Here is a 14771-nt window from a genome sequence, read left to right as displayed (position 1 = left end):
TAGTTTGTGCAGGCAGTTTGTCTGTTGAACCCGACAAAATGCTCATCCAGCAGGAGAACTTTGATTTTGTCAGTGTGTTAAAATGATCAAAACAAAACATTCACTGCAGATGCTGTTCTAGGTACATTTGTATTTTGATACATGTATCTTCAATGTAATGTAAATTAATTTCAGTTTCAATTAAACTCTATTTATATAGCACCAAATCACAACAACAGTCACCTCAAGGTTCTTTATATTGTAAGGTAAAGATCACATAATAATACAGAGAAAACCCAACAATCAGATGACCCCCTATGAGCAGCACTTGGTGACAGTGCGAGAAAAAACTTCCTTTTAACAGGAAGAAACCTCCAGCAGAACCAGGCTCAGGGAGGGGCAGTCATCTGCCATAAATGGCTCAGGGTGAGGGAGACAGTAGAAAAGACACGCTGTGGGAAAGAGCCACAGATTAATAATAAGTAATGATCAAATGCAGAGTGGTGGGTGAAAAAGAAACACGGTGTATCATGGGAACCCCTTAGGAGGTCTATTGTCGCATAACTGATTTAGCCCTAACTATAAGCTTTATTAAAAAGGAAAATTTTAAGCCTTATCTTAAAATAGAGAGGGTGTCTGTCTCCCAAATCCAAACGGGAGCTGAAGGCTCCGCCTCCCATTTTACTCTTAAATACTCTAGGAACCACAAGTAAGCCAGCAGTCTGAGAGCGAGGTGCTCTATTAGAGTAATAACAGGTCTTTAAGGTAAGATGGGGCCTGATTATTCAAAATTTTGTGTGCAAGAAGAAGGAGTTTAAATTCATTTCCGGGTTTAACAGAGAGCCAATGAAAAGAAGCCACAATGGGAGAAATCTGCTCTCTCTTTCTAGTCCCTGTCAGTACTCTAGCTGCAGCATTTTGGCTCAGCTGAAGGCTTTTCAGGGAGAGCAAATGTAAATAGTAAATGGACAATCTGATAATGAATTACAATAGACCAGACTAGAAGTAATAAATATGAAGCAGTCCTACATATTTGTTTAATATGTGCATTGAAGGACATAATCCTGGTGATTCCAAGATTTCTCACAGTGTTACTGGAGGCCAAAGTAATGCCATCCAGAGTAAGTATCTGGTTAGACACCATGTTTCTAAGATTTGTGGGGCCGAGTACAAGAACTTCAGTTTGATCTGAATTTAGAAGCAGGAAATTAGAGGTCATCCAGGCCTTAATGTCTTTAAGACATTCCTGCAGTTTAACTAATTGATGTGTGTCATCTAGCTTCATTGATAGATAAAGCTGAGTATCATCTACATAGAAATGAAAATGTATGCTATGCTTTCTAATAATACTGCCTAAGGGAAGCATGTATAATGTATATAGAATTGGTCCTAGCACAGAACCCTGTGGAACTCCATAATTAACCTTAGTGTGTGAAGAAGACTCCCCATTTACATGATTTGGAGTCTATTAGATAGATATGATTCAAACCACTTCAGCACAGTAAATTTAATAGGGGCATGCTCTAACCTCTGTAATAAAATATCATGGTCAGCATTATTGAACGCTGCACTGAGGTCCAACAGGACAAGAACAGAGATGAGTCCACTGTCAGAGGCTGTAAGAAGATCATTTGTAACCTTCACTAATGCTGTTTCTGTACTGTGATGAATTCTGAAACCTGACTGAAACTCTTCAAATAAACCGTTCCTCTGCAGATGATCAGTTAGCTGTTTTACAACTACTCTTTCAAGAATCTTTGAGAGAAAACAAGGGAGATTGGCTTAATTAGCAAGGACAGTTGTGTCGAGTTCCCAACAAAGTCCCAGAGAATAGCTGCCAAAGAATGGATGCATTTTCTAACCTCATTTCTTCTTATCAGCATTTGTGTTCTTCACTTATTTTTAAATGGTTTACAACTGCTTGCATGTTGTCCATTGTTCCAACCCAGCAATGTAGTGTTCTCAGTGCTGTGGTGCATGTATTGGAGCATGGAATTCAGCCATTCATATTCCCAAAGTACAGCAGTGTGGTTGGTTTAAAAAAACAGTACGGGGATTTGTGTTTAGTTGATTATCTCTTTGTTGTAACAATGATTCTTGGCAATAAATCTTATATCGTTGGAAAGCCTGTTATTTCCCTTAAATGGAGCCACATTTGTAAGGAAATGCATTTGTGGGTTGCTCCCATGACAAACTTACCACATCTTCTGTGCAAGTGCCAACTTATTCTGTGACCAACACAATCACACTGGCTGACAAGTGCTGGCTGAAGAATAGGATGCCCCACAATAGTGTGTGACCAGCATGAGGAGGAAGTGCCAGGCTGTTGTGGCTGTGTGTGGTTCTTCCACATGCTGCCGAGGCTGTTTCTTAAAGGGATTAACTGTTAAGTTGCCAATTTGTCTCGTTTCTTCAGACTTCAATCCAGTGGAGTCAGTAGCAGAATCAGCTGTTTGGCACTGGCAGAGAAGATTTGGCAAGTTTTCAAACCACATACTCAAATACTCAAACTCTGCTGCTCAACCCACAAATGCATTTTTACAAATGTGGCTCCATTTAAGGAAAATAAACAGGCTTTCCAAAGGTATAAGATTTATTGGCAGGAAGCATTGCTACAACATAGAAAAAATCGACCACACACAAATTTCCTGACTTTTTTGTACTAAGTTTAGTTGTCTGCACAGGCTAATGTCAATTATTGGCATTAAAATTGTAAAGATATCAAACCACTACAGTCTTTTCATGTATTTCCCAAAATATACCCAAGAGGGTAGCAGTAATGTATCGCAAGCCAGGACGGTCCCTTTAAGGCAGGACTGGGTCCGTGCTGAAGGACGGCAGTACGGTGGACAGGGACACAGGCACAGTCCTCCTCCCGTTTCTGACCGCACGGACCTGAAGATTAAAAGTCGCCGGTGCCTCCTCTGTTTGCAGGAGCATTTCTAAAGCGATCCTTGAAGGAATCTGGGACGGACGAGGGGAGCGGCGCAGGGAGTGAAGGCGGAAGCCGGATCTGCTGGATACTGGGGCGGCCGCACTGGCTTTCATGCTGCCGCCACAAAATCCTGCCCTGAAACACGCTCCAGCCTGCAGCCGTTTGCGTTTCTGTGGAGTTAACCATGGAAGGCACAAAGGAGGACTGACACTTGGAGAGCTGTGAAGAAAATTTCGTAGCGTTAAATAAACTACAGCTGGCGAAAAAGCATCGAGCGGTCTGAAGCAGAGCAGAGGAGAGCGACGGCGCCAGCAAAATGTCTGTCCCTGTGAGTATGTCCGCCCTCTGCCCTCCGTCCTGCTTCATCCTGCGGAGCGGAGACCGAGCCCGTCCTCACACGGCACACACCCAGTTAATCCCGGAGCAGCGCTCCGCTACTTTCAGAACAGCTTTTAGCCTGGCACCCATTGAAACAGCTACATACTATCATTAGCAAATCTGTAATAAGCATGTCTAATTTCTAATAATCGAATAACGAAATGCTGCGGGCAGCATCAGCGTCTGCGCGGCGTAGCGTAGCGAGTAGGGAGCTGCTCTCTGAGGCCAAACCGGCTCCGTGGCGCTCCAGTAATGCTTGACAGGCCCGGTTTATGAGCGCAGAAGAAGCTGCTGTTGGTGTGTGTGTGCGTGTGTGTGTAGTATCTCTTGTATTACTTTTGCACACAGTGTAAAGTGTTTAGCGGCGGATGCGAAAGGCCTTGATGGAGCTGCTTCTGATCCTGAGGCTGTGCCTGTTTGCGTGCTGAGCCACAGCGCAAAAGCTCGTACTGTTGTTTTAATTGTGTTACAGCGTTAGCAGCGCAGACTATTAACACTGGTGCGTAATGTTACGAATTTCTCATTGCTTTTTAATAACGTGTAATGTAAATCTTTACATGCTCGTTACACTACTTTTGTGTTACTCTGTCACATTTTGCTGGCTTGTTTGCAGCGTGTCTACACACCTAAGTGTGTCCGTGTGTAGGAAATTATGCTTGATTAAATGTTTAAAAATGCTTTAAATTACAGTGCGAGTGATTTGGCTCCAGTTTGAAACCAGTTTGGGATGATGTTAGAGATACAGCAATCCAACTTTTCCCAGTTTCATATCATAACAATACCATAATAATACCTTGAAGTATGGATCCCATACCGGTGTGAAATGAGTAAGCAGTATTCCCTCAGTCTGAGCAGAGTCTGGAATCAGGCTTGACTTTATAAAATACAATGTAACAAATAATATATTCAAAAATATAATTTTTTTGTGTGTATTAGAAAAATATTAATTGATGAAAGTAATGATAAATACAGTGAAAAATTTAAACTGCATTCACTTTATTCATCAAGTTTTTTCTACCGGTCTAATTTCAGCTGAGTGAGAGTGATTACTGCTGACACCTCTCTGTCTGATGCAGCTCATGCACATGCGCAGTGCCTGCAGGGGAGCTGGGGAGAGGCAGGTGAAGTGAAATAATATTAATGGAGCTGGGAACACGTTATATTGCTGAAAGTGGAATGAAGCTTCCTAGCAAGTGTTGTTGTGAACATAATGAGACAGAGAGAAGCCGGCAGGGAGCATCATCAGAGCTTTTCTGGTTGGTCAAAAACTTTTCGCAAACATGCAAAGAAAGCAGTTGTTGTCCCGGCCATGAGCTGTGACTTTTCTCTGTGCTGCTGGAGTAGACTAACAGAGAACAGCTCAGCCTGTTCTTTGCTAGCATTTTGAGTCAGGGTTGGCCCAAAGTCTGTTCTAAATATCAGGTAGGTTCATTCCTGCTAATTTTATCACTGGTTTTCATGTAGTGCCGTGTGCTTTGTGCTTTATGCACAAACAGATGTGTGTGTTTGGCATTTTCTTAACTTTATTTCTTTAAAAGCACTTCACACTCCAAGCCACAGCATAGAATGGGGCCATTTAGCATCTTTCCCAGTGACACTTTGGAATAACAACCTTCCAATTAGTACACAACCAACTTCCTGAGCCACAGCCCACTCCACACTGCACTCCAACACTTGCTACTTTTTTCTATTGAGCCACTGCTTATACTGAAACTCCAAGTGTGTGTGTGTGTGTGTGTGTGCGCTTTATGTTCCTCATGCTTTCTTTCTAGAATTTCTCATATTACTCAGTCAGCATCAGAGCCTTTAAGTAGTAAAAGTGGGTTCAGAATATGTGAATTCACGTAGACTTCAGACAGTTCCCACAAGTCCTCAGTACACGCTTATGTACACTAAACAAATCCACAGCTCTCTTTGTAAATATGGGGGGGTGGGGATTTGTGGTCAGTAAAGCTTCAGTTCGTGATAAATGTGTTTATAGGTAAAACAAGGGATGACCTCCCTTCTTGAAAAGCTTTAAGTTTGTGTTACCACAGTAAATATCATGCTGCTGCTGTTAATTTATTATGTTTTTAATATTGCATGCTAATCAACAGCAGTCACATCCTAATATTTGTTATATTTTAACCTCCTGAGACCTGAGCTTCTGGTTACGATGCATTTTTTATTTTATATTTGTGATTTAGATGGAGCTTATATATTTATATACTTTGCTCAGTCATTTAAGAAGCAGCTGTGTTGCCCACCTTCTGTGTGACAAATACATGTGGAGAAATCTGCTATTCAGTTAGAACACAGTAACACATCACAACTACACAGGGCAGGTTGTATTCAAACACATTATTGTGTACCATGTCTCATCAAGCATGTTTTTAACAGGCTTATTATTTTAAGACTTTTCTGTGGTTTTACTTTATTCACGTATAAACAAATTTGTTTTCTGTATGTTTTCTCTATTACCTTGCATTTAGGTACCACAATGAATTCATTATGTAAATCTTTAATAAACTTGGGATCCCTTATAGGCTCAGCTGTTGTTTTGTGCTGTTGGGGATGCTCCACTCCCTCAGATTAGAGTCTACATGTGCAGTTATGGCACTAACACAGAGGAGAAAAAGGGTTTAGAATTTAGAAAGAACAAACTCACTGTGACTGTAGATCACAACAACAAATATGTAAATAAATTATATTCAAGCACCACATTTTATTTATTTAGAAAACAGACCAAACCACTGGAAAGCTTAATGTTTGGTTTATTAAAAATAAGAATCAGGTGAAGCTGAAGGACCTGACTCTGGGGGTCAGGTTGCTGTCTCTGTGCAGAGAGAGAGGAGAAGGTGTTGGATGTACCTGTCTATGCTTCAGCAGGTCATTTTAGCCAGAGATTAGCTAAGTGTGGGAATTGATTGATTGATTTTAAAAGTATAACGTGTGTCAGTAGTTACTATGAATAATCACTATTAGGAGTGTCCAATATATACAAAAAATAAAATCTCCATATTTTCTGTAATTTTGTAAAGATAATAAACGATATTTTGCATTATTTAAAAATGTGTTCATAAAAGAAGTGCAAGCTAGTAAAATATAAGAGTTAAATCAGCGTTTTTGACGCGTTAACTTGGGCGAATTTTTCAAAAGTAATCGCTCAATACGGAAGACTTGACAGAATGAAAAATAAATCAAAAAAGAAAAAGAGGCTGTCCAGGAGGATTCCCCTACATTATAGCAAAAAAATCACAGAAACTGCACACCGTCATCTGATCAGAAAGCTGCTTTTGGTAGACCCCTTCAGCGTATTATCCGAGGCTCCAAACAGGTGAGCGCCGAGAACATTGCTAGGTTATGATGCAGTGATTGTAACATACCTGCTTTAACTTGAAGGGTATTAACATCCATCTATCCATCCATCCATTATCTTCCTCTTTATCCGCTAGTCGGGGTCCCGGGGGGCTAAAGTTTGCTGAGTGTGTGTTTTGCCAGACACCTTATCTGATGTAGGTTTGTCTTGGACAGTGAGTTCCTGAAACTTTTCATATTCCTCATACTCGATGATGATGGAACAGGTTAGTTGTCGAGCTATCCGCTTTCTTACAAAGTCTGCAAACTGCCGACTTTTGATCAATGTCAGTCTTTTCAAATCCAAACCACCTCCTCGCTTAGGAAATAAATCTACGGCGGTAGACTGCGAGGCTGGCGATGTCTGAATTTCTTCCCCTGGTGCAGTGTGTCCACTGTTTTCCAGCTTTAGGTGTGTTGTTCAGGCAGCTATGCTGTCACACAGTACGGGCGCTCTCAATGCGCACACACAGCAGCCTGTACTAAAGCATAAAGTAGTGAACGCGTGGATTGTTTTTTTTTCTCCCAGTCATTAATGCTGTGTCCTAATCTGTCCTAATGCTGTGAACCTGTTCACCCATATGGCAATAAAAACCTTCTGATTCTGATTCTGATTCTGATTCTGATTAGCATACTCGATAACGTCAGCTTGCACATCGATAACACGGCAATTACGATATTATCGTAGACGATATATATCGCACACCCCTAATCACTGTACACTACTGCTGTAAAACAGAACATGTTTAGTACTGTGTGATTCATCCATGCATTTTCTGCTGCTTCTCCTGGACCTGGTGTCTGGGCCAGGAGTCTGAGCAGAAATATCCAGACCTCTCTCTCCCCAGCCGCCTCCTCCAGCTCTTCTGGGGGGAGGCACTAAAGCCTTGATGAGCCAGCAACGAGACATCTCTCCAGCACGTCCTGGGCGTGCACTGGGGTCTCCTTTTAGGTGGGCATGGCTGAAACACCTCATCCTGGGCTGGCATTCTTAATGGCTTTGAAGGTTGACGATGACCGCCTTATTTCAACAGCAAAAGTGCAACTTCGAGGTCCACAAACACTTTTTGTGGATAGTAACCGTGACATTTATGCAACATAGAGCAAGTTTGTCTTAAATGCTGTGTAATAAATATGAAATGGCTGCCAATGATGTAATTGTATTTGTAATTGGGGGCAGGAGCACAATAGTGATGTCACAATATCTAGAAAATTTGAGGGAGAAAAATGGAAAAATTCAGTCAGCCTATTCCACCTACCTGGAGATAGCTGGATGGGTCAGGGGGGCAGGAGCCTATTCCAGCTACCACAAGGCAAGAAAGACACACACAGGCTAGCACAGAGACAACAATCCTCCCATATGTGAAGGAAGCCCCAGTGTTGCCACTTGGTCTAAACAGATTGAAATATCTTCTTCACATTAATAGCACCCTTCCGAGCTTTTCATGTCAGTACAAGAAATGACGTGAAAATGTTCAGTTTGACTCAGTAAAATTACAGCTTTTCACAGCTAAAGCCAGCAGTGTACAAGAGTGAGTACACAAACATTCAAGGCGTTCTGCCAATTAGTATCATAAATTGTCAAATTAGTTGCACCTATTTCGATATATTGTTGATGAAAAAGATGTAAAAAAGCCTAATTAGTGCTTTCAGTGGTCAATAAGACTAGAAAAGCAGACCGGAGGAGAGTCAGGTGATCCATTCTACCGACATAAAACTGACTGAACAAGTTATTAGAACTAGAGGCCTAAAACGTAATGAGCCAGATAAATGTCATGATTTAATAGCCTACAGTTCAGCTGCTATCTATCCATTTGTGTTAATTAATTATAGTAAACTAAATCATTCATCGTATGTGAACAAGGCGTTCCTGCTGTGATAGTGTACATTCTCTCTCTTCATACTGACAGTGTGTGTGTGTGTGTGTGTGTGTGTGTGTGTGTGTGTGTGTGTGTGTGTGTGTGTGTGTGTGTGTGTGTCACCAGAGGGATATATTAGTAAGCATATTCAACATAGCCTGGCTTTCTTTCACTTCGCTGGCTCGATAAAACCTAAACCCACATTTATTAACAAGAGCAATTTATTTGATCATGATTCTGGTTCCAGAGAACAAAGTCAGGGTTCAGAGTAAACAGACAAACATTTTCTGTTGGTGAGTAAATCTCACAAAGCTACGTGTCACCCTCTTGGGTCAATGTTGTTACTATAATATTAAGGATATAATGAAATAAATGTTTAGTCCATTACTCTGTTCTGTCCTCTAGTTGTGTCAGACAAAGACATGCAAAGAATTTTTTGCCAACAGTATCCTATGAATACCCACCACTCCTCAGCCTATGACCCTGATGCTTTGTCTAACCCTTACCTTCTAACCCACCACGAGCACTAGCCAATCAGAGGTAGAGTATGGCATGTAGTCATTTTCACTAGTCTCCTGTGAGCTACTATTAGTCTAATGTAAAAAAAAAAACAAAAAAACAACTAAGTGATGATATTTACAAGGAGTAACCCAACGAAAACCCACTGACATGAAGTCCATCGCTTCATCCATCTATTTTCTTCTGTTTATCTGGGTCTAGTTCCCAGGAGCAAAGATGCTGTCTCTATATGCCACCTCCTCCTGCTCTTTTAGGGGGGCATTGAGGCGTTCCAAAGCCAGCTGAGAGACAAAGTCTATCCAGTGTGTTCTGGGTCTGAACATTCCCAAAACACCTGAACTGGGAGGCATCCAGAAAGCATCCTGGAAAATTTTCTAAATCACCTCTCTGGGCTCCTTTTAATGTAGAAGAGCAGACCTGTTCCAGATGACCGAGGTCCTCGTCCTATCTCTAAGGGTAAGCTCAGACACCCTTTGGAGGAGACTTAGTATTTCTGCTCCTTATATTTGCGATCCTGTTCTTTCAGTCACCTCCCACGTCGTGGTTATAGGTGCGGGTGGAAATGTAGATTGACAGTAAATCGACAGCATCACGCTCAGCTCAGTCTTTAATGCAGTGAACCAGTACAGTGTCCAGATCACTGTAGACCCTGCTTATGACCAAGACCCCAAAGAGCGTTGAAGAAAAGTGATGAAGATGCAGAACATTTGAAACCATGAATGCCGCAAGTGTCTTTGGCCTGCATTAAACTTGAGGCTCTCCTTTTCACAACCAGTGTAACAGTAATATATAGCAATGTGCAGTCCAGCATGAAGATGATGTGTGGAAGTCAAACACACTTTCTGACTTTGAGAGGATGTGAAAAATTTACTTCTTAGGTTTATGGTACCGTCATCATATTATAATCTATTGCTAAGCATATGTTCCACTATTGTGGAAAATGCAGTTCACAACAAGGCTAATTTTCCACTCATAATTTGGTTCAGAATTAAAATTAAAAATCCATTTGAAGTGTCCACATTGTACAGTTATTTTATTGAGAACATTCTCTATTTCAGGTGTTAAAACTATATTAAACTATATTGGATAAAATGATTTTACATGGACAAATTATTAGATAATTTGATTTTTCTGTTTGGATGAAGGTCTTCCTGTGGGCCTGATGGAATTGAAAAACAGGCCAAAGAGTTTCTGCAGAACTGAAGAAAATGTGAAAACCTCCAAATGTAACTCCACAGATCGGTCTTTAAAAGAAGAGAAGATGGTTTGTGTCAGATTCGGTCACAAGCACAAAGATTGAGTACGATTTTGTCGTCAGTGGAGAAGGCAAAAGTGGCACACATAATCAGTGAGTCAGTGTGATTATAGACCAAGGGTGTGACAAGTTGCAGAGCAGGTTGGGAAATTTTTGGAACAAATGGAGCTGCTGTGATGACCAGAGCCAAGAATGGTGTGAGTAGGCCGCTGAATGGGGACAGAACCTACATCATCATATACACTGTGTGATACACCACATTTAACTGGTCTTTTCTGATGTCATGTGTGATGTTCCAGAAGGTAGCAGACCTCCTCAGTTTGCTCTACACCTTCTACAACAGCAGTGCACTCAGCAGGCACACAGATCAGGCCTCTTAGGTACACAACACAAGTATCTGTGAGAATGGAACTTGATGGGTTATACCCCGATTGCATGCCCTGGATTCTTGAATTCCTGCAAGGTTACAGTTGAGCATTTGCACAGGCAGTTACTCTGCATTGCTATTCTCCAAATGTTAGGATTATATTTGGACTTAAGACCAAGATGTATGCCCCAATTCAGAACAGTTGTAGTGTAATCAGCTGATCTTTTCACTGATTAGAAATGAGAACCAGAAAGTAACCGGAAAGATTTCTTTATCTATCCGTCCATTTTCTTCCACTCATCCAATTCAAATAGACAGCATGGAGGGCTTAAAGATAGAGACAGAGCACCACCACCATTCTCACCTATGGTCAAGTTACCAACTAGCCCAACTCCATGTAAGTCTTTGGACTGTGGGAGGAAGCCGGAGCACGTGGAGACAACCTACACAGAAAGGCCTCCGGCTGGATTTGAACCCAGGACCTTCTTGCTGTGAGGAGATGGCCCTAACCACTGCACCTATTTAAAAATTAAATATTGATTTAGTATCTAATTTGCTGACATTAGCCACCATAAATGTGTGATAGATAAAACAGGGCTTTACTGTACCTACATGCCAGAAAGTACTGCAGTTTTACTTTATAATTTGTAGCACACTGCGTTCCGTGTGGAGGACATTTCCATAAGACCTTGATTTAGAGTTCCATCAGTCTTTGGCATTTTTAATGATCTTCAAAAATAAATGTGACCTGTGTGTTGTCTTGAAAAGCAAGAATGGGAAAATGTGCAAGTTTTATTTACTCTGTTCTGGTCCGTCCTGTTCTGGTAAACCCAGTATGTCTTCAGTGCTTTCAGTTAATTCTTCAAACATTGACTTGGAGTGAATGAAGAACTTATTAGATTAGGTCAGGTTCATTGTGACATGATAATGTTCTTCAAATGCAATGTTCAACTCATCCCTGTTGGTATTATCATTTTATTGTCTCTTTTATTATCCATTTAGTATTAGTATCTGTTTTATTGTGTGTGTGTGTGTGTGTGTGTGTGTGTGTGTTATCACTAGGTATCAGTACATTATCATCCAAAAAAAAATCATCCACACTCCAGAAGTGCCTGCTCAAGCTGACTGCTTTAAGGAGTGCTGAATGCAGTATGACAACAAACAAGTGTTAAAGGACAGAATAGAAAGGGCTGGAGCAGTTTGAATCTGGTTTCTTATAGTTGTTTTGACCTTTTACACTTGTATGAATGCTAATAATCCATTTTAAGATGAATCCTAAAAGCAAGAAGCATATTTATTGTTTTATCATAAAAGATGAATCTGAGGCCTGCGCTGTGAAGCAGGATTTGGAGTTATCAAGGCCAGTGGTTCCCAAAGTCAAGAGTGCTGCGGCCCACTTAAAAACCATAAAATCCCACGGGGATGCCGACCCCACCAGTTTAATTCACTTTTTATATAAATAAATACATTTATATAAATATGTAATGATGCATACTTGTGAGCAATTTCAAACTGTATTTCTGTCATTACTGGGTTCTGTGCAGCTCTATGCACATCCACATTCATAGCTAATTCAGAGTTACCAGTTAAAAACCAGTTAGATTAAAATGCACAATCTCTTCACCACAGTGGTCAGTCACAGAGCTTATTTATTTAACAATGTGTGCTGAAGCCTATCCCATCTGTCAGGGCGAGAGCCAGGGCACACCCTGGACAGGTCACCAGTCTATCACAGAGCTAACACATACAGAGGCAACAGTTTACGCTCACATTCACAACTATGGACAATTTAGAATCACCAGTTAATCTGTGTCTTTGGACTGTGAGAGAAAAGCAGAGGGCTCAGAGAGAACCCACGCAGGTACAGGGACCCCACACTGAAAGCCCAGGCTGGCCTCTGGCTTCAAAACCAGAGGCTTCTTGCTGTGAAGCCACAGGGCTAAGTACTTCAACACTATGCTGCTCCATCCTTCTCCCACAGCACCTATATTCCATTCATCCCTTCTACCTTAGACACACACATAGAAACACAAACACACACACTGGTCAGTGATGTGGAATGGCATTTGTGAAGAGTAAATTGCTTGGCTTGTGGTTCACAACAATTGATAGAATAGCAGCTGGACTGATTAAAATCCGAGCGTGTGTGTGTGTGTGTGTGTGTGTGTGTGTGTGTGTGTGTGTGTGTGTGTGTGTGTGTGTGTGTGTGTGTGTGTGTGTGTGTGTGTGTGTGTGTGTGTATTGTCCATTCAAGTTGAAGTTGGCTTAATGTCCTAACAGACCTTATGTTTCAAAGAAATGAGAAACAGGTTATTCATCCATTTTTATACACTATGTTACAGGCAGAGCCTTTTCTGTAAGAAGACAGCCTGATGGGTGATGGATTTTGTGACACAGGTTGAATGTTGTGGCTAAGAGGGACCGCCTCTCCTCTCTGCACGTGAGAGAAATGCCATCAGAATGAATGAATGAATGAATGAAGGTTTTATTGCCATGTGGGTGAACGGGTTCACACATTGGAAATTACAATTAAAGCACCCATCCAAGAATACAACAAACACAACACGGGGGGACAGGTGTCCTGAGGTTATGCAGTCGACTTGCAGCGCTACCTTTACAGTTCCCCGAAAAAGAAAACAACACACATCATGGGGTAGTTAGGTTAAAAAAAAGTCATCTGGTACAGTGCTCGAAAAGAGCACCATACCAGGGTCCAAAAAAACCACCTTAGCAAAGCATATTTGCACATTTAAAGCCAGAATAGCAGCGGTAGGTGAGGTCAGGTCAGGAGGGGATGCAGACGGAGACGAGAGGGTGGGGGCATTGTGGAGCCAGATGCCAGCTCCTAGCCAAAACAGTTCGCTGATAGTGATGGAATTTCATCAGCGGCCGTGGTACACCAGATCCAGCTTCACAAATCACAAAGCGGAGTGGGGGGGAAGAGCAACCGTCACACATAGTCCTGGAGAGAAATGGTTGCCAGCCAAGGCCGGCAGGGGAGCCGAATCTTGATAATGCAGATCTTGTTTTGGAACAGGCTGCTTGTTTTTTTCCAACAGCCTTCAGTCTCACTGGGAACCATTCAGTAATCCAATATTCCAAATTCATTAGTTACCGTCCTCACTGTGCAGAACCGAACCTTATCTCCAGATCTAACCCCTCTCGCCTGCAAGCACGTTAAATTTACGGCTCAGGTCCACCAGGCTTTGAGTCTGAGTCTGTACGGCTCTGGACAGGCCGTCCACCTGGGTCGGCAGCCTCTGCAGATGTCGAACTGCCGCCCAGATTTTCTTGATTTCCCGGTAAATCAGGTATCCTCCGAGCCCAAACAGAAAAGATACCGCTACCAAAAGGCCGAATATATAGGCGTCTTCCACGTCTTCGACCTCAAGGGCCGAGAAGCACACAGGTCTCCACGAGCTCCAAGAATCGATGACGTATCCAACCGGGTCTGTTCCACTCGGACACGCAGGCTTCCCTTTACCCGATCTCATAGTGGAAAAAATTCGATCAATGATGGTGAAGGCCCAGTTTGCCAGATCCATGTTGCTCTCAATCTTATTCTTATTCGGACAGTGTGTAAGAGATGCTCTCACAGCAAGCAGCAAGCAGGAGAGATGGGGAGGGCAGGGAGAGAGAGATAGTGCGACCGTCTCCGACAAGAGCAGGAAGAGGAAACTGCCTGGTATCACATTGCTGTCTTTCAAGTGCAGCACATGACATGGAAAGACTTTCTCTGTGAGTTTGAAACTGCAAAGGCTAACCACTGGACAGAGAAGACCATGGCTGTCCAACTCAGATTAAGCTTGAGGGCCGAAGCTGGAGCCATAGTCCACAAAACCCCCAAATCACCCTCGGTAGAGCTACAAGAGGATTGTGGAGGAGGTGGAGGTTGCCTTTGGGATGTGTTTGGAACATGCGGCAGCCATTGGCATCAAATTGAGACAGAATACGGAAACCTGGTGAAGCTTTGTAGACTCTCAAAGATGGCATATATGAAAAGGTTTCTATTGTGTATGCTGACCATACTGAGATGGGGTAGATTGTTGTGGAGATTTTCATTAATGCTCTGGCAGATGCTGAAATGGTCCAGAAATTACTGGAGGAACAGCCACACACCCTGGTGAAAGCCTATGAAACTGC

The 14771-nt window shown here is 42.1% G+C and overlaps 1 protein-coding gene across 1 annotated transcript in view; it reads left to right on the top strand.

Moving 5' to 3' along the window:
- The first annotated feature begins 2822 nt into the window (after window positions 1-2822).
- Window positions 2823-14771, top strand: part of bcar1 (BCAR1 scaffold protein, Cas family member) — a 55917-nt gene continuing 43968 nt past the window's right edge. Inside the window, exon 1 of the mRNA XM_030731865.1 lies at window positions 2823-3242. Coding sequence (XP_030587725.1) covers window positions 3231-3242 — 12 coding nt within the window. The 5' untranslated portion in view covers window positions 2823-3230. The remainder of the gene's footprint in view (window positions 3243-14771) is intronic.

The sequence above is a fragment of the Archocentrus centrarchus genome, chromosome 6 (genome assembly GCF_007364275.1).
Source record: "Archocentrus centrarchus isolate MPI-CPG fArcCen1 chromosome 6, fArcCen1, whole genome shotgun sequence".
In the NCBI taxonomy this organism is placed as follows: domain Eukaryota; kingdom Metazoa; phylum Chordata; class Actinopteri; order Cichliformes; family Cichlidae; genus Archocentrus; species Archocentrus centrarchus.
This window is presented reverse-complemented; position numbering and strand designations above follow the sequence as displayed.